The sequence below is a fragment of the Capronia coronata genome (assembly GCF_000585585.1).
Source record: "Capronia coronata CBS 617.96 chromosome Unknown acBCG-supercont1.4, whole genome shotgun sequence".
Taxonomy (NCBI): domain Eukaryota; kingdom Fungi; phylum Ascomycota; class Eurotiomycetes; order Chaetothyriales; family Herpotrichiellaceae; genus Capronia; species Capronia coronata.
Window position 1 is genome coordinate 2,057,345 of NW_006912896.1, and position 25,715 is coordinate 2,083,059.

General features: G+C 53.1%; 8 protein-coding genes across 8 annotated transcripts; 2 read left to right on the top strand and 6 right to left on the bottom strand.

Moving 5' to 3' along the window:
• Positions 1-79: 79 nt before the first annotated feature.
• Positions 80-2,584, bottom strand: A1O1_05294 (uncharacterized protein; the record flags this gene model as incomplete). Its single annotated transcript, XM_007726180.1, has 3 exons — positions 80-1,786; positions 1,838-2,422; positions 2,477-2,584. 3 exons carry the CDS (start codon positions 2,582-2,584, stop codon positions 80-82), a joined length of 2,400 nt encoding a protein of 799 aa, XP_007724370.1.
• Positions 2,585-4,665: 2,081 nt separating this feature from the next.
• Positions 4,666-5,805, bottom strand: A1O1_05295 (uncharacterized protein; the record flags this gene model as incomplete). The annotated part of the gene is made up of 1 exon (XM_007726181.1): positions 4,666-5,805. The coding sequence occupies one exon, from the start codon at positions 5,803-5,805 to the stop codon at positions 4,666-4,668; it is 1,140 nt and encodes a 379-aa protein (XP_007724371.1).
• Positions 5,806-6,291: 486 nt separating this feature from the next.
• On the top strand, positions 6,292-8,059 carry A1O1_05296 (uncharacterized protein; the record flags this gene model as incomplete). Its single annotated transcript, XM_007726182.1, has 2 exons — positions 6,292-6,525; positions 6,575-8,059. The coding sequence occupies 2 exons, from the start codon at positions 6,292-6,294 to the stop codon at positions 8,057-8,059; spliced, it is 1,719 nt and encodes a 572-aa protein (XP_007724372.1).
• Positions 8,060-8,593: 534 nt separating this feature from the next.
• On the top strand, positions 8,594-10,642 carry A1O1_05297 (uncharacterized protein; the record flags this gene model as incomplete). Its single annotated transcript, XM_007726183.1, has 1 exon — positions 8,594-10,642. One exon carries the CDS (start codon positions 8,594-8,596, stop codon positions 10,640-10,642), a length of 2,049 nt encoding a protein of 682 aa, XP_007724373.1.
• Positions 10,643-11,651: 1,009 nt separating this feature from the next.
• A1O1_05298 (uncharacterized protein) lies at positions 11,652-12,476 on the bottom strand (the record flags this gene model as incomplete). Its single annotated transcript, XM_007726184.1, has 1 exon — positions 11,652-12,476. The coding sequence occupies one exon, from the start codon at positions 12,474-12,476 to the stop codon at positions 11,652-11,654; it is 825 nt and encodes a 274-aa protein (XP_007724374.1).
• Positions 12,477-13,444: 968 nt separating this feature from the next.
• On the bottom strand, positions 13,445-18,144 carry A1O1_05299 (uncharacterized protein; the record flags this gene model as incomplete). The annotated part of the gene is made up of 3 exons (XM_007726185.1): positions 13,445-15,809; positions 15,863-16,454; positions 16,509-18,144. The coding sequence occupies 3 exons, from the start codon at positions 18,142-18,144 to the stop codon at positions 13,445-13,447; spliced, it is 4,593 nt and encodes a 1,530-aa protein (XP_007724375.1).
• Positions 18,145-19,933: 1,789 nt separating this feature from the next.
• On the bottom strand, positions 19,934-21,457 carry A1O1_05300 (uncharacterized protein; the record flags this gene model as incomplete). The annotated part of the gene is made up of 3 exons (XM_007726186.1): positions 19,934-21,013; positions 21,070-21,353; positions 21,415-21,457. The coding sequence occupies 3 exons, from the start codon at positions 21,455-21,457 to the stop codon at positions 19,934-19,936; spliced, it is 1,407 nt and encodes a 468-aa protein (XP_007724376.1).
• Positions 21,458-22,776: 1,319 nt separating this feature from the next.
• On the bottom strand, positions 22,777-25,329 carry A1O1_05301 (uncharacterized protein; the record flags this gene model as incomplete). The annotated part of the gene is made up of 2 exons (XM_007726187.1): positions 22,777-24,161; positions 24,813-25,329. The coding sequence occupies 2 exons, from the start codon at positions 25,327-25,329 to the stop codon at positions 22,777-22,779; spliced, it is 1,902 nt and encodes a 633-aa protein (XP_007724377.1).
• Positions 25,330-25,715: the final 386 nt, after the last annotated feature.

The following is a 25,715-nucleotide window of genomic DNA, read 5'->3' on the forward strand; positions in this document are numbered from 1 at the left end:
GGGGGAGGGTTCCCTGCCCATTGCGAACAACCCCTTTCCTGCTCAGTGTAAAAGTCTTCTCCATAGTAACGGGGCCCGATCATGCCGTTGCTTCCACAGCGGCGACTGCAGGGGCAGTCTTTGGTCGCCTCCCAGATGCTCTCTCCGATATCTGCCCCAGGATCATGTCCCAGGTTTGCGTATTGAAGTGGACCGCTGGCATCTGCATGGGGTCGTCTTCTTCCCTTTCAACAACCATAGCTTGCGAGGCTGCAGCCCGTAGGGAAGGCTCGCTGCTTTGCTTTGTCGGTGAACTGAGGTCCTCGGTGCTGTTCTTAGTCTGTAAAATCTCCTTGAGTGTACAGACCGCATCGCTGGTAGGTGTGATCGGGTAGAGGTCACTTTTAGAACTCGCCTTGGACCAATTGCTGCCGGTAGAGGATGTGGAGGACTCCCGAGACACTGACTGTGGGCTGGTCCCCGAATCGTCAGAAGGCGGCAAGGGAGGTGGTGCCGCAATCTCATCAGAGGCTAGTTCATGAACAGAGTCGCCCACAAGTTCGTGAAGCTCGGTCTGCTCTTCTCGGACCAGATGCTCGACTGACTTCGGCTCTGCGGTAAGCTCCACGACTCCTTCTGTAGCAGCTTTCCCGCTGTTGACTTCATTCAATCCGTTCCCGTAGCCCTCGACATATATTTCGCAGAAGGAAGGCCGCTTTGGAGGCATCATTTCACCGACAACGGACTGTGACCTGCGCGACATCAGCCTCCGGAGTGAGGAGGATCGGGAGCCCGGAGGAGTCTTGCTGTAGAATGATACCGTCAACGACCCAGGTAGATGGGCTGGAAGAGTCGTTCGACGACGAGCCTTGGCTGATCTCCCTCTTATTAGGCCCTCGCCTGTGGCGGACTTAAGTGCATTGGTGTGAGAGTAGCTCGTATCAGGAATGAGCTGACTTGAGTCCCTGCGAACACTGCGAACATCTGGTATCTCCGTAAGTTGCCATGGCATTCGTTTCGGTGCCTGGCAGCAAAGAGGATATGTCAGATTAGCGGTGTTGCGGACCTGCTTTGGGGGTTGTGCGATGGCGTAGAAGGTCTGCAGGACCGCATAGACCATGAGCCAGCGCACCTTGCGGCCTTCGATCACCGACAAACCTTCGAGCTCGTCGTCGACTGTGCTCTCTTCAAAAGCTGAATACTCCCGGACCAAGGGACAGTCCATGAGCAATAGATCTCGGTTCGACGCTGTGATCAGGGCCAACTTGTCTTCGGCCTTGCGTGCCTCTCTGTCCGCCCTTCGCTTTTGGATAGGATTCCAGGACATTCGTCCCTGGAGCCGTTGACGCTGGTGGGAGGTTGCTTCTGTCACTTTAGGAACAAGAGGAAGCGGGTGGACCAGGGGCTCGTAATGATGTTGCACGTCAAAGGCTTGGATTACCTGATGGGTGCATATCCCGCCGTATTTGGTAATGTCACTGCCATCCAAACTGGTCGACGACCCAGGGTCTACCAGGTGTTGGTAGAGATTCTTGAAGTCAAGGAGCATAGCTGAGTAGACTGTTTGTTGAAAAGCCTCATCCTCGATACTCTTTGGGGGCCAGCAGTCATGTTTCTCGGTATAGAACTTTTTGAGAAACAGGCGGAATTTGGCGAGATGATCCCTTGCCGGTTGTGGGAGACCAAGGAAACCACCTGTTACCTCGCTCTCAAAGAAGTCGACAACTGATTTTCGGACGCGGCCCAATCGAAGATCCATCTCCAGGCGAGCTCGATTGATCAGACCTTTTGACTTTTTACTCACCACCTAGACACCAGTTAGTCTCGCGTCCGAGTCTGCTAAAGCGAACACACTTACCTCGTATTCGATGCTTGAGCGTAGGCCACGATGGCTCATGCCCACACAGTGAGCAAACGCATCCACCCAGAGATCCTCGATTTGCAGCATCTCCGCCAGATACATGGCTGCAAGAGCATGGTCCGCACATTCTCTGAAATCGAGGTACCTCTGATGTTCTGCATATGACACCACCTCGAGCGTATTCTGAGAGCCATGATCCGGTCGATACACGTCAATCCTAGCTTTCAGCCCCATCAAAGATTTTCCCAAAGCCCGACCAGCCAGTGGACGATTATACAGCCAGGCAAAAAAGTTCCGAGTGGTCAGGTGATGGTCGAAGATGTCTTCAAGTCCGGCACCCTGAGGAGCTGGAATGTAAAGCTCTTGGAGCGCCTTGTAAGGATCACAGCCTGGACAGTTGGGAAGAACGCATTGGGCGGCTGTATGGATTGAATTTCTCGTCACACAGCGGTCGACAAGAGAGTCAAATCCTTTGATCCTGAGAAAAGCCGTGTGGACTCGAAAGGCAGGACCTCGACTCGACTGGCCGGGCTCTCGCAAATATACCAGACAGTCACCAGTAGGCCAACAAAGCTCAGGATCCTGAACAGCAAATGAGCCCTCGGTGGAAATAGTCTTCACGAGCTCGCTACTTACATGAAACAGGTTGGTCCAGTCTGTAGTGACTCTTGCTCTCCCATCCCATCGTTTCAGACCAGCTGAACGGATGTCTTCGCCAGTCACACGGCCCTGGGTGTGTCGCATGATTATTGGGGAGAGTGCGTGTGCCAGTTTGGGGGTGCGGTTGCTATATGTTATTTGAGTCTGAGAGTATGTCTCATCCCTGCGGAGAACACAGGCAACGAAGCGACATGCGTGAACGAAGGAGAGCTGGAGATGTTGAAGCTCCTTGAGCTCGGAGAGACCCTTTTCTGTCCACCATCGAAGACCAGCTGTGGTGTACGGGGTCTGGGCCCCTGTTATGAAGAAGAAAAATTGCGCAGGCGGCGCGAGAAACTGTCGACCTGCAGACGTGCGATTGACAGCACTGCAGGCAAGGAGCGACGAGCAGGGGGAGGCACCCACTGCAGCAAGTCAGGTAGGTTGGATGAGGAGACGAACCCTGTCGACGACAGCCCGACAGCGAGCGGCCTCCAGTGGTCAGGTTCAGGCAATGGCTGGACAGACAGAGCCATCTTGGGAAAGGGAAACTTGGAAAAGGCAATAGACGCAAGCCATTGTTGTCCGGGGTCGCAGCAGCAGCGGCAGCAGCAAAGGCTGAGACGCCGGGGTTGATTATCGTCAACACAGAAACGGAATCATGACGACGACACGAAGCTGGAGCTCTGGGGATGTCCGGGTGGCGCCCAGTGAGAGGCAGGTGCCTGCGGTTAGGTCAAGCCCTTGTCAGCCTCAGGTTGCAGCTTGGGTGCTTTGGACAGCTATCTTCACGTCAGTCTACTCGCTTTTACTGTGGTACGAGGTGTTGATGCCCGGGATCACCCCGTATCTAAAAGTCCGCATTGTAGATCCGCCAGCCAGCACTGACCAGGTCGTCTCAATGTCCGACCAAAGGGATGTGCAGCAAACCCCCCTTCGAGCTCCTCCGCATCCATCGTCTTCACATCCCCCGGCGCCATCTCTGGCCCCGACGACGATGCTCTCCCTAACTCCCCTACACACGTAACCCTTCGCCTTCGGTCGATACGGCTACAGAGCAACGCTGACTTCTGGCGCGATAGGTGGCTGTCTGGAGACGCCCACCCCATCCTATACCTCTCTGGCATAGCCAACCATTTCATCACTACTGCCTGTTCGAGTGCTCGATGCTCCTTTACGGGCTACTACGGAGGCTATCCCACGCCTCCCCTGGCCCTGGCCCAACGCCGATCGGCCACCTCCCCTTATCCCTGATGGCTTGATGCCAGGGTCCAATAGTCATGACAGGCGCTGCACACCTCCACCTTACTCTGTCACCTACTACCTAGTTCCTAGTCCTCAAGTACATCTCTGGGTGGAGCAATCCTGGCAAAAGCATCTCAATATGACTTTATTTCAACAAACCTTCCAATATTTATAATATTCTGGGGACAAGAAACAACGTGCGAAACTTTGGAAGAATGCCTACCGCTCTGGTATGAATGCCTAGAAGCTTTATTGCGGCCTTTCTTCAAGGAGACCTCGCTGTGGCATCGGAGAAAGAGTACGTGAGATACGAGAGCGCTAAACAGCGGTTGGCTGATTGACTCCGACTTGTCTGTCTGCATTTGGATGGCTGGAGGGGGCGTCACCTAGGGTGATCTCGCTGCAGAGAGACAGTCGTTGCCAGTTGTACACTCACATGTCTTTCCACCCAGCCTTGGCCGTTGGAAAGCAGGCTAATGATCCCATCTTGAATACCCAGTGTTAGACTCTGGAGAAGATATGAAAGTTGCCTGACAAGGGTCCTTGACCTATTTGTCGTCTAAGTACCGAGGTCACAACCAGTCCCGATCTCGTTTTCTGTCAACTCAATCTGCAGCAGTTGATCTACTCCCAAAATGTCTCGAGGATTGGGTGTTGGCTAGTAGGCTTGTGTGGCCACATCTGTGTTGTTGTGCTCAAGCCTGCTGTCCTCTGTCCATGGTTATGGAAGGCCGCTTCGGCGGTCACATTGACCTTGCCTTTTGCCAGACCCTTTCGAGCCTGGCTTTGAGGTTAGTTGCAGCGATCGTCATTTGGAACTCCCACAGGTTCTTAGAATTCTCAAATTGAATACCCTTCGAGCTCAGCAGGTTCGCCCATGTATACTTTGTAGAGAGAAGCGGTCCGAACTTGGACAGATTCTGGGTACAAGCATAATTGGATCATACTTCGACGAGAACCCTGACCTCCCCATCCATCCAGTCAACCACACCAGCACTCAAGAGCGCTACCATCCATTCGCCGTCTTCTGTCACTGTCACCAGGCCGTCAGGCAGCCACACCTTCACGATAGGACTATTCCCTCTTTCTGGGACAGTCTCTTTCCGTGGTACTTTGTGCTTTCTCTCCACTTCGGCAACAAGACTGGACAGACTAGGTGCAGATTCAGGTGTCAAGGTAAACCGCGGGATTACCCGTCTGAGCGCACCACCAGTGTTCGAGACGACATTGACGTAGAGCACAATAGATTGCTTGAACGCTGTTGTAGGGTGAGACTCGCTGGCTGACATCGTAGAGACATCGCGATCCGGTGCCATACGTGAATCGGTGTCGCTCTCGGCATGTGGAAAAGTAGTTTCGTCTCCATCGCCATGCATGGATTGAGAAGCACCGTCCGGTGCTGGGGAAAGCTCATCTTTACTGCTTCTATTGGAGCCTTGTTTCCTCGTCGCAGCAGCATAGACTCGTTGGCGCTCGTTGGTGACCATCTTCCGCATCAAAGGCATCATAAGCTTGATGATGGTCTGACTGTCTTGAGGCCATAACAGTGTGCGGGGAGGAGCGCCAGGAATGCCAGCTCCAGCCCCAGGACCGAAATATTTCTCACCGTATCCGTGTACCGAGAGAAACTCTTCAACGCAGTTCCACAATTTCAATTTGGCCACATCGGTTCCCCCAACGTTTTTCTTATGTCCAATGACATCCCTACGCTCGGGGTGGGCTTCATCGAGCATGAAGGCCTTAGCGGCGGTTTGCAGTCGTAAGAAATTCTCTGGAGCCAGTTCCAAGGACGCAAAGACCTTGCCTAGAGGCGGCCTGCTGTATTTCCTGCTCTTTGAGGAAGGTTCGCGAAAGAGGACAGACGCGGAGCTCGGCAGCTGGGGAGAATTGGAGTCCGCTGCCGGATCAGGTGCATCGTTGATCAAATCTTCATGCAGCATTGGTATATGCCCTACAGCGCTGTCGCCTCGTTTTCTCTTCCCCAGCAATGACGGATTCCTGGTCTGTTCGTCGGCGGCAGCGGTCGCTGCTTGCACCAGACCTGCAAACTGAATGTCATCGGCATAAGCTGGATCTGCCATGATTGCAGGTGTCCACGCTGCTAGGCGCGGGACCAGCCCAGGCGCTGCTCGCCAGCGATTCGGTCAAGTCGAGGAGTATAGGGTAACGCAGCCTTATAGTGGGGAGCGGGAAGGCTGCGGTCAGGAGATGTTTGCGAGGTTTGTGAGGTTTGTAAAGGAGACAAATTCGCCCAGCCAAGAAACGATTTACAACTTGGCAGTGGCGTCACGGGGCTCGGAAGGAAGCGGCGCCGACCTCCGGCTGTGTCCGGAGCTAGACCGTAAACTTTGATCCTCTAGCGCCAAGCCTCTCTAAACGACCTCCCAGTTCAAGTCCACGCTGCACCGGCTTCAATGACAGCCACTACTACTGCTCTACCTACGTTGCGAGACTCCGGAATTCCAGCGTGTAACATGGAATGTGCTCGGTCCGGATGCTGACGATTCGGTAGACTCTGAACCATTATATCAAGGACAACCCTGCATCGACTGTTCAACTGTTCAACCATGTTCACAGCTACCAAGTTTCAGTTGGCTACGTATCTGCTTGGTGTTTGTCCGTTCTCCATTGCGTTTCTCGTTTTCCTCAACTCGGCTATATCATTCGTAATCACAGACCTCATCGGCAGGGACCATGGCGTTGGAGATGCTGTGGGCAGCTTGGGATTTGCCGACGAGTTGGTCGCACTGGTCGCGTGCCCGGTGTGGGGGGTGCTGTCCGATTATATTGGCTTGCGATTTGTGAGACCATGATTCAGGCCATATCTAAATCGTCTTGCTAACCTTTCAGGTTTGTGTCTCCGGATATCTGATCATATCCCTGGCACTGGCACTATTCGTTCAGGCCCACAATGTCTACCCTCAGCTCCTACTGGCAAGACTTCTTTTCAGCCTTGGGGGTGCTGCGGCCTCTACCATGGTCACGGCTATTCTTCCAGCCGTTGCTGCCAACACATCTGAAAAGACTTCCTGCAGGGGCCCGTCAAGCGCGGTTCGGACAGGTGCCGGCAATGGACATGTTTCGAGTCCTTCAATTGCTTCTGAAGTTACAATTACTCCAGCGACATTCATGTCACGGGCCCAGAACACCGAGATTTCTGCCAAGGACGTGGAAATTGATTCGGACGTTTCACAGTCTACAAGTAAGATTGCCGGATTCGTCGGAATGTTTACTGGTTGTGGAGCTCTGATTGCGTTGACGGTGTTCCTCCCCCTTCCGGCTAGATTTCAATATGCGGGGGTAGGAGAGAAAGACGCCTTGAAGTACAGCTTCTACATCGTGGCGGCTGTGGCATTGATCCTTGCCGTCTGGTGCTTTTTCGGGCTTCGTCGGCTCCAAGAGCAAAGGCAGGACTCGCAGCCAAAATTCGCGCAGCATGAAACGGCGTTGTCAGCTACTCTCGGTTACATGCGTCACATATGCGACAATTTCGTAACGGCACTATCGATTGGCTTCAAAAATTCAAACATTGCCCTAGGTTATCTAGGTGGCTTTGTTGCTCGTGCTTCGTCTGTCGGCATTTCCCTCTTCATACCACTCTTGGTCAATGCTATGTTCATATCCTCGGGCCTATGCGACGGCAAAAGCTCCGACGGAGATCCGGCGGGACTCCCGGATATCAAAAAAAGCTGTCCTCGCGCATATGTTGTTGCCGCAGAACTGACAGGAGTGGCGGAAATGCTGGCATTGATCTTTGCTCCCATTTTCGGATACTGGACAGCAAAGACTTCCAGAAAGGAAATCCCTCTTCTTTGCTCGTCAATTGCTGGAATATTTGGCTATCCGCTGTTTGCCATCCAGTTCGACCCAGACGACGACAATGGAGGCCGACGAGTAGCAGCATTTCTAGCCGTTGCTTTGATAGGCGTCAGTCAGATCGGGGCAATTGTCTGTAGCTTGGGCACGCTGAGCACAGCTATCCTCCGGAAAGCACCCAATCAGAGCATCGCCTCCGATGCTATCGCCAGCAACAACGATCTGGCGACGACAGAAAGCGAACCGCTTCTAGAGCGTTCTCGCCAGCCGCCCAACGACATTGTGCTGTCCACTCTCAAGGGTTCCGTTGCTGGTGTATATTCGTTCTATGGAGGTGCTGCAATCCTCATACTGACCAAAGTAGGCGGCGTTTTATTCGACAAGGTGTCCTTAGCGGGCCCTTTCTACATCATGGCGGCCTTCAACGCCATCTTGATGTTCGCTTGTACAGCTTTGTATATCACAAACACAAGATCAGAGAGCCGCGGAGTTATTAGAGCGCCTGGAAACGCCTCATGACTGCCTACAGATATTGCAAGCTTAGCAGTCCCACTCATAGGTGACTGCCACGCTCTGAGAGACGCAGGGAATGCGGACAATTTACCGAACTCGAATCCTTCCTACGCCCAGACCCCCCTCGAGCAGGCATGAAGTCACTGACAAACTTCGAACCGGAAGGATACCGCCCTCCTTTCCCGGCTTCTCAGCGCTGCGTATCCCATCGGTTCAACGTACTCCGATCATACAGGTTCAGCAGAGCTATCTACGACTCATGCTATGTCGCCATCATTCGCCACATATGCTCTGCAGGGGTTCCCCGCAGTTACGGAGTTGACGATCATCAAAGCTTCTGAAGCCGGCAATGCAAAAGACGATGATGTTCGGCTTGCGTTTCGGCTTCAGCTTCACCGAATCAAACCCCTGGCTGTCGACTGTCATAATTACACCGAGCTTGAACTGCTTCAGACGGGTACCAGTCTTGAGGTTTATATCGTCCCGTCCACAAGAAAGTAAGGAACTTTTCTACGTGGCTCACCTATACTCAGGCTCATCATGTATCTTCACTCCATGCTCATTGCCCTCCTGCTCGCTCCCAGAATCCTGGCAGATCCATACGCACAATACATCCTTACTCCTGCCTCGAGGACAGTATACCCTGCATCGGTCTACAACGTCAACGGCACTGTGGAAAATGCAGTAGGATTGGTGGGAGCAAGAGGCTCAGCCAGTTTCAGGGGTCCGTCAGCGGTCACATATGACTTTGGCAAGAACATTGCTGGAATAGTTTCATTCGATTTCAACGCAAGTGCTAGCGCATCGGACCAATTCATCGGTATCAGTTTCACCGAAAGTTCATTGTGGATCAACGCCGAAGGCTGTGATGCGATGGCCGATGCAGGCATTGATGCGCCCCTTTGGTTTCCTGCCACTGGCCAGGGCCGGGCGCAAGCATCGAAGGAACACCAGCGTGGAGGATTCCGCTATTTGAACGTATACCACAATGCCAGCGGGGAGACCTCCGTCAGCAACCTCTCCATCCACTTTACAGCACTTCCCCAGAAAACGGAAGCCGACTTGCAAGAATACACCGGCTATTTCCACACCAACGACGAGCAATTGAATAGAGTTTGGTATGCTGGCGCGTACACCAATGAGCTGTGCACTATCGACCCGACTGCTGGCAATTCGTTGATCTATCTGGGCACTATTACATCAAACGACACCGAGACAACTCCGTTGCCTTGGTACCTAAATTACACGATCGCGACAGGGAAAAGTGTCTTGGTTGATGGAGCCAAACGTGACCGGCTGGTGTGGCCCGGCGATATGTCAATTGCGACACCTTCCATCTTCGTCTCTACGAATGAGTTAAGCACCATAAGAGACTCTCTAGACTCTCTCCTACGACTGCAAAATAGCTCTACAGGCGCATTGCCTTATGCCGGGGTACCTTTCAGCGAGGTCTTGCCAATATTCAGCTTTACTTATCATCTTTACTCGTTGATTGGCATTTATGACTATTACCTGTACAGCGGGAACCTATCGTACGTATCTTCCAATTGGGAAAAGTTCAAATTCGGTCTCAACTATTCGACAAGCTTTATCGACGCCTCCGGAATGGCCAACGTCACCACATCGGCTGACTGGTTACGCTTTGGAATGGGTGGCCACAACATAGAAGCCAACGCGATCTTGTTCTACACGTTGAATCTGGGCACCACCCTGGCCGGCGTTTTGAATGATACAACCGTGGGCGCCTGGTCCAAGTACGCAACGGAGATCAAGACGGCAGCCAATGCTCGACTGTGGGATCCGTCAGCCAACCTGTACCGTGACAACGACACGAGGCCACTCACACAGCTACATCCGCAAGATGGCAATGCATGGGCCGTTCTCTCGAACTTGACGACCTCACCTGCTCAAAACGTCAACATCACCACAGCTCTGGCTTCACGCTGGGGCAAGTACGGCGCCCCGGCCCCTGAGGCCGGAACGACCGTCTCGCCTTTCATCTCTAGCTTCGAGATCCAGGCGCACTACATCGCTGGGCAACCAAGCAATGCCATCAGGCTGATGAAGTTCATGTGGGGCAATTTCATGCTGGACGATCCTCGCATGACCAATAGCACCTTTATCGAAGGATACTCCACCAACGGTGACTTACATTATGCGCCTTATCTTAATGATCCCCGCATCTCACATGCTCATGGATGGGCTACGGGGCCAACTAGTGCCTTGACTTTCTATGCTGCCGGGTTACAGGTGACCAGTGAGGCAGGCAAGACTTGGAAGATTGCTCCTCAACTGGGAGGACTGAAGTTTGCCGAAGCCGGGTTTCAGACCTCCTTGGGCAATTTCTCGTCCAACGTCACCGCCATGGATGACGGTGGCGTGAGTGTCATGTTCGAAACACCTGTCGGGACGAGCGGAAGTGTTGTCTTCCAGCACGAGGCCACACAGGGAGGGCAAGCTATCGTCACGACTGCCGGTGGACAGCCTCGGCTTGTGAAAAGGACTCTCATTCAACGCGGCGGACCTGGATTTGCGGCAGTCCATGATCTTCCCGGCGGAAAATACGAAGCCAAGCTGTTGCTTGCATAAAAGCTGCATTGAAAGGACAAACACCAGTCATGCTGGCGGCTATGGAAGAGCCAGCACACTCTTCCTGAACGTCGACTGATGTGTCGTGGTGCATTACTGCAGATCTTGGGTGTTTATTGTCTATTGTGCATGCCGTACATATGTTATAGTGCGTCGAACGGGCTATTGCTACTTGTCACTCTCCATCGAGACCTGCCTCGATTGAACCCCGCAAACGCAAAGCATCTTAATCCTCTTTGAGTGATTAGATCTGTATGCTGATATTATGTGAAACCCTATGGCTAAATACTTGCTAGGTGTCAGCAGGTATCACGTCACTTCCGAAAGCGGACATACGGCGGACCCCGGTGGATTTTCCCCCTGAATCACACCTCCGACACGTGATCGCAGCCTCGTCGAATAGCTTAGTCATCGGAAAACCCAATGTCGACGACACGCTGTTGAACTGTTGAACAGCGGCTCCATGAATACCACTTGTTCGACTGGAGCACATGGGCGCTGGTCGATATGATCAACAACTTGAACATGAAGGCTGCTGGTGCCGATACTGTCGAGGCGGACGGTAGTATAATTTTAAGCAAAGACTATTCTCGGCGAGGAGGTAGGCTCCATGAAGAAAAACACGATATATTCGTTTTCGAGGTGGGGAAGTCTTCGGCAGATATCTGGTTCCCCTTACTACAGCACAGGTGAGTTCCCTATGTATATTTTCTATTATATTGGTTGACCTTGAAGTATACGCTATCTTCAATATTCTGTGTGTTCTATGTTAAGTATGAAGAACTCTTCAGTTACTTTACTTTATTATTAACTATCTACATCTGGAGTACTTCCTATACTCATCACCCGCACCCTTGCATACTCGCTGGTAGGATCTCTATTCCGAAATCTACACAAGCACGGAAAAGTCTGAGGTTTAGTTCATTGTACTCGTTCAGCCCGTATTCACGGTTTGTCTCTATCTCTGTCTCTGTCTCTGTCTCCCCAGCCCTCCAGCCCCCCGTTGCTTTCACAAACTCAGACGCTCCACAACAATGCCCTCCTCATCCAGCAAATCTTCCAGCGCCTCAGCCGTGGAGTCCGGCCCGCCACACTCTTCGCGACAAGGCCCCCAGCACCGTGGCGAAAAGTAGTCATGCCCGACCAGCCACAGCGCATGGGTATGGCCCCGCCGCTCCCAGAAGTTGCGGATATTCACGACCGGTCTGACGCCGTCCATGAACCACTGCAGAATCAGCGTGAAGTGGGCGTCTGGCAGGACAATGCGGTGCCGCGTGGGCTCCATGTCCGAACAGAGCTCGAGGGAGAGGAGGTATTCTCGGGCACGAGTAGTGGTGGTAGTAGTTGTTGTGGCTTGCTCGGCGTCATTGTTTGTGTTCCTTGTTCTTGAGTGTCGTTCTTCACTGGCCATATTCACAGGTTCGTTTGCGTTTGCGTTTGCGTTTGCGATTGTATGGAGATCAAGAATGGTGAAGAGACAGAGGTAGCGCCATGAGTCGTCACTGCCTGGCCGTCTTGACGCATGGCTCGCAGTCTCGTCGTCAGAGTTGGATTCGGAATCAGAGTCGGATTCAGATTCGGATTCAGAAGATGTTGATGCAGACGCAGATCCAGATCCCCACGTTTCTTCATCATCCAGCATATCCATCATACGTCGTCGCCGGTCGAAATGGCCGACCATTACAACTCGTTGACGCAGTCGTGCCACTTCTCTGACCTGTGCGCTCAGAATGGCGGTGATGGCATCCAGATCGGTGGGCAATTCCATATTCCGCCCCGTGGCTTGTGGGACTTCAGGCACCGGAGGAGGGATGGTGTTTCGATTCGAGGCCATTTTGAGATCGGTACGAGCGTGGACGAGGAGTGGTGGAGGTTGTCGCGGTAGTGGAGATTTCTCACTGAGAACAGTCGCGTATGTTGTCGCGATTGAGTGTTTTTTTGGGTTGTGAGAGAGCTGTTGGTGGATGGATGTCTGCTTCTTTCAGGGGGAGCGCGACAAGGAGTTGTGGATTGTCTGTTGCTGAGGAAGAGGTTTCGCGAGCGAGGAGGATCAATGACTTTAGAAACGCCCAGGCGCTCACTGAGATCGGTAACGAAAGAGAAGAAAGGTCCTTGACGGAAGTACCGATTGATCCCGAGGTTCTGATCAAGAGAAAAAACTGTACACAGTCGCAGACCGGTAGACAGTATTCACGGAAAGGGACGAAACGTGTTGATGCTCTCGCGAAGAAAGGTCAACAAGATCGAAAACCGCAGTCGTAAAGTGAAGAACCATGTGTGTTATGGGAAGCAGTCTGCAGATTCTCTCCGAGCAGCTAGTGACATATATTCACTGCTCTATTGTGCAGGGCTGTGAATACATCTATTCTTAACACAGCATACGCTTGGCGACAAGATGAAGGAGGGCACCCACATGGCACAAGGCTGCAACTGGACGGGGGTATGGTTCAACATCTGCCCTTGGACCTTGGACCTTGGATCATTCGTGTCGGATCCATGGGCAGATAGATGCTAAGGTAGGCAGCCTACTCGGAAAACAGCCCTGGGTGGACTGATCCTCGCAAACATTGAATACGTCTTGTCTCATGGTAATTCACTCGCTCTGTACCGAAAGCTCGTCAAGATATTGTTGAACGGGCGGAGGAGGCGGAGGAGGAGGAGAGGGGATCCACGAAGATAAAACCAGCAGTATAATAATTCATTAGTGGTGACCCGGTTCCATACCCTCCTTCGAAGATTGAATGTTGTGATTCCGTCAAGGAGCGCTGCGTTCTTCGCAACAGTAGACCGCTGGGTGTTGAACTAAATCACTTCGACGACGTGCTCGAACGTGCCCGTATAGTACTCGATTTCCCAGGTCTGAGTCTCTTCAATTTTCTCGAGTTTGCTCTGGGTCTCGCCGCTGCTCAACTCGCCGGAGACGGTGACGCTCCCTTCTCCTTTCAAGGTTGCGATCCCTTTTGCGAGCTCTGCGATGAAGTCGACCAGCTTCCCACCCGCGCCGAAGACTGCTGACGGGTCTCCCTCGATGCTAACACTGCCGCTCGACTCACCGCCCGACTTCCGTCCCTGGTTGATATCGTTGGACAACTCCTTTCCCGTCGTCTTGGAGGTGGTGACTTTGCCGTGCATGGCGCGCACCGTGGCCGTCACGGAGCCGTTCTGATCCAATAACTGGTCGGGGATATTGACGTTGTTAAGTTTCTGTTCCATCCATGCTGGCTGGGCAGGTGTCATGAACCCGTCGAAGATGTAGCCTTTCACCAAAAGGGTGTAGATACTGCTGTGGCGTCCGCGAATGCGCGGCAAGACCATCTTGACGATCCCGGGTTCGCTCAGGTCCTCACCTTCGCCACGGGCTATCTCCACGAGTGTGTTCTTGTTGTCCACAAGACGGACCTGGCCGAGGGAGCACTCCCAATGGCCGGCAAGGGGCCGGTCACTGATCCCAACAAACTCGATTGTCAGAGGATACAGTTTTTCGGATGGGGCTGGAGAGCGGCCGCCAGGAAGATTCCTGGTCCGCTTCCGGATCCCGTCCTTCTTCTCCTCGTTTGTGATGTTCCCCTTCTTCTGCTCACCTTCGAGGATCTTGATGACTTCTCCACACTCCCTCGGGGTGATTTCTTCACTGGCCTTTGGCTGAGTCGGAGGTATGCCATTCGAGTCGGCTTGGATATCTGTTGCAATCTGGCTGACTACGGCCTCATCCTTGATCAGTTCCTTCTTGACGGCCCGTTGAAGTGTGGCCAGTTTGCGATCCGCGTTCGCGGTGGCCGATGTTTTACTGGCCATCTCGGCCAATTTGAGTGCAGCCGCCTGATTCAAGGCGTTGGCTGCCAGGCCAGAGGTGGTTTCAAGCCCTTGAGCCGCCAGTCCCTGAGTGCCAGCTAGCCCGGCCATGTCACGGAACAAATTAGCGTTGCCAATGGTGCCCAATATACCATCAAACCCTTGCGGGGCAGGAGCTGGGCTGGCATTCTGGAGGCTGATGAGCGTATCTGGAAGCTTGGTCGGGGTGGTCCCAACATTTGGATCACTGCGGCGAGAGGTCAGCAAATTTGCGTCAATAGAGCCCAGCTCGGGGTCGGCATCGTTCAGTGCCCAATCAAGACTTCCATAATGCTCCTCGAGCGCTTCACACTCGTCCATCACGGTCTGTGCATAGAGGCCGTCAGTTGGCAGACTGATGTGCATTGGGTCCGCGGGTGGGCCGCTGGATCGGTACCAGCTGTCAAGGTCGTTGGCAGTCGGCAGCTCTGGCGTCCCAAGGAAACATCCAGCTGAAACTCGGAATATGAGAGAATTGCCAGCCACGCCGAGCGGGTTTCTCTCTACAATGTTCGCGATACTTGTTTCGGGCTTCAGGCGAGGGACGTAGAAGCCATCCAGAAGCATGAAAAGTCTATCCCGGTCCATGTACCACCAGATCATGCGATGGTAGTACTCAATATGTTCATTGAGATGCTGCAAGAGCTCCATAGTGTCGTGAACCAATTCCATCCTGAGGTTTTGCGCTTCGAAGAGCGTGATGGGCGATTGGAAAGCTGCCCCTTCGCGGTCGACCCCCCCACTGGTAGGGTCCACCAAATCATTCGCACCTTGGCCGAGAGAGATGGACCGAGTCACATAGTCGGTCTGATATGTGTAGTTGATGCTTCGGACATTCGCAAGGGAGCCCGGAGGAAGACCTCTAGTCGCTCGGACGACAAGTGTAGTCAACTGCGCTCGACCAAGGTTCATGTTACTGGTGTCCACTTGGAAGTCGACCCTAACTTGTCTACCAAAGACATGGCGAGTGGCCAAGGTAAAGTCAGCCTCCAAATTTCGGTTTGCTCCCCAGAGTTGCAGAGAGTTACACCATTTGGCTGCGATCCCCGGGGCATATAGTCGCTGAAACTCGGGTTCGCGATTTAGATCCGAAAGGCCTGCCAAAGATTGCCAGGTGGCTCGAGTGGGAAGTCCCAACAAAGACGTCAGTGTTGTCCAGGAATCCTGGCTGAATTCCCCTTTGTCGTTGTCCATGGGTCGGGCTATGCCGAGTTCAATGTAGACGGACCCATACATCGATCGTATGGCATGATCCGCGCGACGACCTGGTGGGATTGTGGATGACCGAAACCCGGTGAGCACGTCTCGGAGATATTCCATTGCATGGTTGAACCGCCTAAACGGATTGGCCCACATTCCTCCAGTAATGCGTAGATATAGATCACTTACCTATCTCTCAAAATGCGTCTGATAGTCTCTCTCCAGCGATATGCCCTTGCCATGGTGAAAGGCTTCATGCTGAAGGGGACGAACAAGCACTCTCTCACCCCGGCAAACTCGGTATCGACCCGCTGGTGCCTCAGTATGTTGTGGTAGATGACAGTCAGGCTATGGGCATAGTTGATGTTCCGGACGACTTCAACTGTGCCGGTGACTTCCTCCTCCTGGGCCACCTCTTGCACAATCGTACTCTCGAACTTCCTGACCGATTCCCCATGACGCTCAATCGCACCCCGCCACTGCCCTTCTTCTTTTGCAGAAGCGTCTCTTCCCCCAGACTGCTGGCTACCGGAAGTCGCAGTTGATGTAGCTGCACCTCCTCCGACAGCGATGGGCAGTTGACCAAGGATGCCACCAGCAGCGAAAGCCGCGGCTGAAACCTTGCTCTTAGAGCTACCCTGAGCCCATTCAGTGAGATTGGCCGCCACCGCATTCTCGTAGGAATTTTCGTGGCTCACAAGGTCGTCGACAGCGTCCTGAGAGTCTTGTGTCTCTGCCCGGGAGCTTTGTTCTGCTCTAGACCAGGAAATCTTCTGAATTCCTGCAAGATGTTAGAGAGCGAAGGAGGCATGGGTGCTCAGAACACTCGACTTACGCTTCGTCTGCCGCGGTGCAAGAGTTAGAGTCTTTGCCACACCACCTAAGCTGTACCCATTGCTTCGAGTACGCACACGAAATTCCAAGATGTGGCCACGAGCAACAGTGGTGGCTTGATACCTGGTACTCTCGCTATTCCACTGCAGCGGTTGTGTTGCACTCATCTCCACCCGGGAATGACTTAGTTTACTGTAGTGTTTCTGAAGCTCCTCGGGCAGGCGATCAAGGTACATTGCCAGGCCCTGACCGATGTCGGTACGGAATCCCTTGCCTGTGGCAACGGTTGGAACCTCTGACATGGTCAACGTAATGGATGGAGCAATGATGGCGGAGCTTGTGCTTTCCCTGAGTGCAGCCAGCATATCTTTGGGAGGATCGAAGTCTAATTGAGCAGGTTCCTCAAGTTTGACTGACGACTCTGCTGAGATGGCAGGCATCTCCGTACGCAGAACGGAGAAGAAGGATCTTTCTGACAAAACCCGTTGGGGATTGCTGAAGGGTCTGCAGAAAGCTCCAGGGTCCTCAGTATACACATCAGGGTTGGTTGCGAGCTCTGCAGCCGATACATCCACTGGTACCCTTCCCCGGCCTGTCTTCGTTGGTTGCTGTGTGGATGGCGCCGAGGCTGTGGTCTTGGATGCTCCATCATCAGAACCGGGTTGGGCTTCAGACCTTTTGGCAGGCTGAGGCAGAAATATCGACCGAGTTCTGTCAATTGAAAACGCCAACGGCTCTACAACAAGTCCGATGATCGGATGCTGAGCGCCACCACCAAACAGCATCCAAGCCCATGCATTCCAGGAGCCAGGTTCAAAGGTTGCAGTGAAACTGCCGTCGACCGCCACCCGGGTATGCTTCCAGTTCAAGCCAAGTATGGCATCAGCGATGGAAGTTTCACATATCTTGGAGCCAGTTACAGGTTTAGATCTGGGGGTTTCTGATCTCACAATGTCTTCGAAGCCAGAGCCTTTCCACTGTGTTGGGGTCGTCTCCCCCAGACTCGGTTGTCCACTTCGGCTCTTGCTGGGATCGATCGGGTTGCCAGGAGGGAGATCGTTGAATCTGATTGGAACGACCAAGAGTTGGGCGAGCGGGAAGTTGATCTGCTGAAGCTGTGGGTCCAGTGACACCAGCCGAGCCGATCTTTTGATGTCGCTTAGCACTTCTCCTGGACGCGATGGGATCGCTTCCATACGTTCGATGTCCTCTTTGCTGAGCTCTATCGTTGTGCTGATCGTGTTCTCGGGTGATCCGTCAGTGTCTCCGGCCGGGTCCTTCCTCAATATAGCCGTCTTCTCTACGGCAGTGCGACCATCTGCGTAGAGGAATTTGAACTTTAGTGGCTCGCCTAGATAGACGTCATGCAAAACGACATCCTTCCCGAACGGCTCACTGCGTGTAATTCTCAGGGAGTCGTGGATTAGCACTGGTTCCTGTGCTGGAACATCTACCTGGGTGCTACCAACACCTCCATCTTCATCCTGTGGGTTCGCCACATATTTACGAACAAAAGTGACATCGAAAGAGAAGGTCTTGGGAGACGACGCCTTGATCTCGGCGCCTGTTTCTGTCTCAGTGCCTTTCTTTGGGATGATGTGTAGTGTCACCTCGGCGAAGTCAAACTCGGTTGGCATACTGAACTTGCACCGATGGTGGATATCGACTGTGACGATGAATGCACGAACCTTAAGTTAGGGTAGATATACAAAACCTGACTTTTCAGCACCAAACGGGCAGGGTTTCAAAACCAGCTTGGACCGAATTTCACCTCTTAAGAGCATTTTCAGCTTTGGGTCTCGAGATGAAGCAGGCGGATCTTCCCAGCGGTGCCCATAGCATGTCCTGCGACCTCGTACCAACATGTCTGCCAAGTACTGCTACAGCAACTTGGCAGCAGCGTGGCCTGGTCGGGAGCTGAGTATCGTTCTGCCCTCCAGGAACTTCAACTCCAAACTTTGCAGGACCGTCCCTGCTGGCGCTGCTGCTGCTGCTGCTGCTGCTGGGGTGAGCTGCATTGCAGCAAAGGACGATGTGCAAGGGAAGGAAAGACGTGTCAGGCCCCCAGTGGCTTTCTGTATGACTTGGCAGCCGAAATTGATACGAGATGGTAGATATAGTCTACCTCCCAGGCTGCAGCGTAGTGAGACTGTGACGTGAAGTACGGGCACACTCAGGTATCGGGCGACGCAGGTGAAGGCTTGGAGAGGGGGACGTATGCACAGTAAGTAGCCTCACGCACGTCGCGATTGCCGAAAGAGGGCGAGTCCGGGGCAGATTCCACCTGTTTCCAGAGGCTGGGCACTTGGACTGTCGACACGATGCTCAAGTCATCCCGAGGCCGAGGCCGAATCCGAGTCCGAACCCTCTGCTGTATGGCGCTGCATCGGGCATGTGACAAGAAATCTAGACCCCTGGGCGGGTGCGCAGCCCGATGCAGCCTGTCTTGGGCAGACTCGACAATACGGGGCTCCCCGGATGGACACTCGACATTTGACCATGCTAGACGTTGCTGCAGGTGTCTGCGAGTTCCTCAGGTCTGGAAGCAGAAATGGGCTTTGGTGAGGTGGATTTGGGCCGAAAAGGATACTAACAGGACAATATATTATCTGGAAGTGGAGACTGATAGAGATGATAGAGATGAGAAAAAAAAAAAGGGGGCACGCAGCCTTGAGCATCTATATCCATTTCCTGCCACCACAGTTCCTCTATTGGTCGCCTCTTAGGTTGAATAAGCTTTTCACTGAACATCCAATGCTACTTGTGCCCTCTTCAGGCACTTGATGAGAGGACACACAAGTATAAAGGGTTTCGTATGGCTCGACAAGATACATGTCGGGATATCATTGTGTCCGTCCTACTTGGAAGGGGACGAATGCAATACGTTCGGAAGATCGGGGATGGCGGGCAGGGATATTTTGAACCCTGACTAAGCAGTACCTCCCATCCTAATACCATCCATCCGATGCATGCAGTACGTTGCTTGTCCTGTGTCCAGATATAAGGTCCGTCGCTGTGCAAATCCCCTGGCTATCCACGGGACTGCCAGTCCCTCAGATGCAAGATCTAGTTCATCAGTCCTTCCACCAACCCACCCAGCGCACCGGTATCCAAGTCTCTCATCAACCCCTTGACACGATATGGTCAAACGGAAAGCAAGATAAGCCTCCCTTGCAGGGATATTCGAGAGCCACCACTCTTGCTCCTGCATCTTCACCTTCACCTTTACTGCTATGCCGCTTGCTGTAATCGATACATGCATGTCAGCGCCGTGATGGCTGTGACTGTTCTTTCCGTTTCGAGTCGTGAAGCTATATATTCGTCAATGCCGCCAGGGTCGGGTGGTCGAGATCCTTGTCGTAAATGACTGTTGACGGAATACAGTCAGTCTAGAGATTTTCTCCTCTCACTTCCCTCGGGCAGCTCCTATCCACCCTTGCGGGTCGATCCTGGCAAGTTGCCCGCCATGATATCTCGACCGCCGGGACCAACAGGACCAGCAGAAGCGGAATCATCCCAAGGACCTTCACCGTTGTCTCCGTCCCACGCAGGCTTCTTTTTCGACGGTGGCGCCTTGACTTCCAATCCGGCATTGAGGATCTGAAGACGTAGGAGCTTCATGTGAGCCTCCCGAACGAACCCGTCCACCATGTCGACAGCAGCTTCTTGAGCTTCGGCGCGGACATTGTGTTCGACAGCATTCAAAACTCCACGTTCCAGATCGATCCGTGCATCGAGTTTGCCATCTTCAATCAAACCAATGATTTCGTCCAAGAAACCCTGCTGGCCCGCGGGGGTACTGCCCCCTCCTTGTGTGGCGGTTGGATTACCAAACATCTCCTCCATACTGGCCAAGGTGACTTTGCTGAACGGCTCAAAGTACTGGATGATGCTCTTGGTGCGTATCTTCTTATAGATGTCGGCGACCAAGGGTTGAAGGTAGATATCCAACAGATAATCTGCGCGGTAGGATTCCAGGATCTCAAGACATTGACTGTACTTGGTTGCGCAGAAGAAATTGATGGCACGGCGGATGTGAGGTTCGAGTTCGAGGAAGGAGCGGAAACTGGCATTTTCGAGAACTTTTGTCTGGAGTTCTGAACGAGTCATGGATGCCAAAGCGCATAGACCGCCGTAGACTGCGACGTCATTGCTGGTTAGAACCTCGCTGTAGCTGTCTCCCAGAGCCGGGTCGGTGTTGAGGAAGCTGATAGCAGCCTCGTAATAGTCCCCTGTGGACATCTGTTGAAGACCCATGGCGGCGAAGGTTTTGGGCTGATTTCGAACCGTGTCTTCGGGCTTCATTTGGAGGTTGCGGATTTTGTGGACTTGAGATTGAACGGCCAGCCAATTTTTCTGTTCGATAGCAACCGCAATGATCCTAAAGGCGGTCGACGCAATGTGCGATGCTGTCGTACAGTAGTCACGCATGCGGGAGTATGCTTTGACTGCATTGTTAAGGTCACCGATGGTGTAGTAATGATTCCCCAGGTCCTCGTTTCCCATCTGTAGTGTCTTGTCAGCCATGACTCTTGCAACCACCTAGTCCTGAGCGCACTCACACGTATGCTCTCTTTGATAAGGTTATTCTTATAACCTTTCAGTTCCCCTTCCAGACGTGCTGTCTCGGCGGTATTTTTCTTCTCTTGTTGGGCTGCCCACACGGGATCCAGAAGTTTGTCGACCTTCTTGCCTTGCGAAGCCTTTTTCAACAGTGCCACAGCCTCGTGATAGTTCCGGACGTCACTTCTCTTCTTCGCTTCGATGACAGCCATCCGAGCCGCTTCCTCTTGCAGGGGGACAGAGCATGAGGCAATGAGGTGGAGTCTGCGGAAAACGGTCCGACCTGGCAGGGTCAGAATCAGTCGATAGTATGGTACAAGGGGTCCAGGGCGTCGGGATTGTACCTTTGTAATTGGCGATGTAGGAAGGCAGATCGAATTTAGGCATTTCTGTTCCCAATGAGTGAGCTGGGGCTTTTGCGACATCGGAAAGTGCGAAACACTCTACCATTTACCACGACACCATAGCTGGGCTGTTCTGATGCGAGAGAGTCGTCTGCCATCTTGAACGACGGCTGGCGCTGAGGCCGCGGCGGGAAGGGAGTTGGTGTAGGCTATGTAACCAGGCAGACTCAAGACACCGCGAAGGAGATGATAGTGCTGGCGAGACTGTCGGTCTAGCAGGTGGAGGAGGTCTTGATACGAGTGAAGCGAAGGGACGGTATGAGGCTGATGGAAGCAAGAGGAGTATTGGTGATGAATCGCAGTAGACCAAAGCAAGCTGCTAAGAGCAATATTGATTAACGTACGTAGTAGTAGTAGTGAAGCCTTTACGCGTGCCGCAAAGGTGCGCACACGTCGGCGTCTGTGAGTTCAAGTTGCCGGTGAAGGCTAAGGCCCGAAGAGCCTCTTAACCTTGGCGACCGCGGGGGACTTGCAACTCCGCACTGCGACCTGTCGAGACCCTCCTACCTTAGGGACCCTTTTCATATAAGCCCCTTAGCCTCTAACACAGTACTAGTAGACAGACAAGTGCCACCTAAGGAAGCCCAAGACTGCACAGCTTTAGGTGCCTTTTGCTCTACCTGATTAGGTTACTTAAGTACCTTTTCAACCCTCTGAGCTGCTGGAGCACCTCTTCCAGCATTCGTGCTTTCAGTCGTCCATGTAAAACGAACTACACTGTGGGCATGTCGATGAAAGGCTCAACCAGAACTGATAGGTAGACAAGCTATAGAGGTAACTTATCCTCATGAACAATATCGATATAGTCGAAGGACATTCATCCAGTCCACTATTATTGTCTGCACTATCATTCCAGCGCTCAGCGCTTTCAGGTCCTATGTGCCCAAGATATCTATCAGAAATACACAGCCTTTTCCTCCATCAAGGAGGGCCCTTAGGCTTGACTGTTGGGTATCATTCGGGTGCTTGATTCGAGCACTGCTTGCCCCTCCCACTCGCACTCCCACTTTCTTTCTTGACCTGGATTCCTCAAGGACGATCCATCGCTGGGCTGGTTTCCAGGCGGTATTCATACCCAATTCGTGATTTCTCCAAAGCAGGGAGAACTGTCCTCTGTTCAATCAGATTTCCACATAACACGCTTTTCTCGCTCATCAAGATTCACGTTGAGCAGTCCAAACAATGACCCGAGAAACTCATTCGGCGTCCGGCACGAACGCCGAAGGGCCCATCTGCGTGGCTCACACATTCTTCCAACATACAACGCTAGACGCTCAGCTGGAACAGGGGAAAAGCAACAAATCAAGCCATCAGCGCATTCAAGTCAAGCAATTGCCCATCGTCCTCGGTGGGAGGCAGCCATGGTCCCTTCTCGTCTGCAGAGGCATTGTGGAAAGCCTCGGCTCGCTTGAGTGTGGCAACATCCAGGTCGGTCACGTAGCCCTTGCCGTCGGGCAGCATCATTCGAACTTCAAACTCGTTGTGCAGCATCATGTCGTCTTTCCACAACCGACGCGGCCCATCGTAGACACAGAGAACGCGCTTCTTCATCTGCATCTTCTCGGCAGACATGCCCCAAGACGGTGGATAATGCTTTCTCTTCTTGCGGCCCTTGCCCAGAAGAGCGACGCCGCCTTTGGACCAGGTCATGCTTTTTCTGGCCGACTTGGTGGACTTGGAGACTCCACCAGCGATGATGGCTCTCCCCGAAGTGCCGGGTTTGTTGGGTTTGATGGAACCTTTCGCGGATCGGCCGGTGAAGGACGGATCCTCGTCTTCGTCCTCCTCATCTTCCTCTTCGTCGTCGTCCTCGTCGTCATCTTCAATTTTAGTGGGAGAATCCTCGGTCTTCAGCATGTGACGATCCAAGGTCTCCTGCACGCTGGCATCTTGGTCTATGCTGGAGAGATGATGCGCGTTGATGGCCTCACTAGGCTCTTCCTGCTGTACAACACGCAGCACACAGTCATCGAGATGTTCATAGAAGTCCTGAGCATTGTTGAAGGTGGCCGAGCAGGTTGAGCACTTGCCGGTAGCATCTTGGCAGTAACTGGTCAACTTGCGATTGTTGGAAGTGGGACTTCGTTTCCGGCTGTTGGGGGCTGTTTGTTCGACACCGTGGACCGAGGTCAAGTGTCGCTTGAAGACATCGGCGCGGTTGAAGCTTTTCTCGGCAGGCGACCCGGATCCGGGGCAGAAACCGCACACCATGGTACCCTTGTAATGGGTCAAGGTATGTCTGTTCTTGTCGTACTTTCGAGCGAAGCCTTTCTGGTTGTACTCGCATGTCAAAATGGGACATTTCTCGGGCCGCTCGGCTTGGTGGGTGAGCATGTGTGCCTTCAGGTCCTTGAAGACTTTGCCGCAATCGGGATGTGGACACTGGCCCTTCTCTCGACCCTCTTCGTCAAGTTCCGAAGCTGGGCTAGAGTGTGAGACGTTGGAGACATAGGAAGCCAGAGACGGTCTTCGGCTGAGGTGTTGTGGCGGCGGGTAGTAGTTGTTGTTGTTTGCAAAAGGTTCAGGGAACTGGGTGGTAGAGGGGTACATGCCGTAGGGTTGTGGCGAGGGGGCCGGCGAACCTGATGGCGACGTGTTTGAGAAGGTGTGAATGCCTTGCGGGAAGAGCCCTTGGGGAGGGAAAGGTGTCTCCCCATACGATCTTGAAGCATGAATCAAGGATGGATCTGTGGACACTTGGTGGTCAGTCACGGTGTCTGTGCTGGGGATGGTGTCAATGGCCAGAAGAAACACGAGCTGTGGAAGGGACAAGATGGAATGAAGAACCGGAGAGATAGGAAGGCAGGAGCAATAGAATGGAAAGCGTCGGAAGAGACGAAAGAGATGATTGAGGGGTGGGACGAGACTACCGTTGGCTTGACTAAAGAAATGAGATTGGAAGCAATTGACAGAGAGTTGACATGATGCATCATGAACATCATGGGGAACCATGTGAACAGGTGTGGTGGAAAGCAAATGTGATCTTGCATTGAGCGGGCAAGTAACAGAAGAGAAACGCCTTGAATGGGCTGAAGCTGGTGTCGTGGGTGACTTGAAGACCGGTGGTGTTGAGGGAATGTGATCATTCTTTTTCACGGGGTGGGCTGGAAGAGGGAAGAGACCCGAAGTGGACGCGCTCAATGGGTTGGTGGAGACGCCGCGATCGGAACGGGTAGGGATGGGCAGGACCTCGGGTAAATCTGTCAAGGAAGCGCCGTGACTGGCGTGACGGGCGTGACGGGCTTGATCCGGTGGAGGAATGTGTCCCAACCGGGAATTGGGCTGAGCAATAGTCCCCGGAATTGGGGCTGGGCAAGAAGAAAGATCTGCACACTCACCCACATAGCTTCTGTCCGAAAAGAGCTTGTCATGGTTGTTGTCATTATTGTTGTTGTGATTCGACATGGACAAGTCGGCTTCCATCGGAGCTCCAAGGAGATCCTGGTGGAAGGTGTCCTGACCAAGCGCGCTTGACAACACGCCTAAGCCGTACGACGCACCGAGGTCAAACCCGTCCTGGCTGGCAATGGTGTGCGAGGGTCCTGAATATGGTGACCCGATCGTGGACGATGCAGCGCTTTGGATTGATGGTATCGAACTTGAAGAGACGAGGGCCGGGGGCATTTCGTGAAGCTGGTACATGTCTTCCTTGATCATTTGCATTGGCTCGGTCGCGAACATGGATGAAGTCTCAAAGAACGAGTATTGGAGCGGACGGAAGTTGAGCATTGGATCGACCACCTCGTAGGTGTCCATGGTCAGGCCGGGGAACGGCGCTTGCGGTTGAACGCTGTTCTCAGGGTCATAGGTTGGTTCTGCAACCTGTCGACGATGTGAATGCTTAAGAACAAGCATCGTATGCTGGAGTGTACAGTTCGAATCAAACAAAGAACATGTACAAAGCCGAACTCGGGCGGGAGGTCGAGGTCGAGGTGTCTGGAGTGATATGGTCCTATGTAGTTGTTGAAGTAGAGGTGAATGTCTAGCTTATGGGCCAACGGAGCCTTGACGGATTTCGATTGTGTCTCCTGGCGAAGGAGGCCCGGGGGACAGGTCAGCGTGCCGAAGCGAGGGTTCTAGGTCTTTTCCGGCGGCGTTAGGATCTCGATAGCACCTGAATACGAAGGATCAGGTTCTAGATGCAGTGCATGGCAGCCCGGACGGTTTGGAACAGAGAGACAGTCGTGAGGCTTGCTGAAGTTATGTCGATCAGTACCGGAAACAGTAAAGGGGACTGGCGG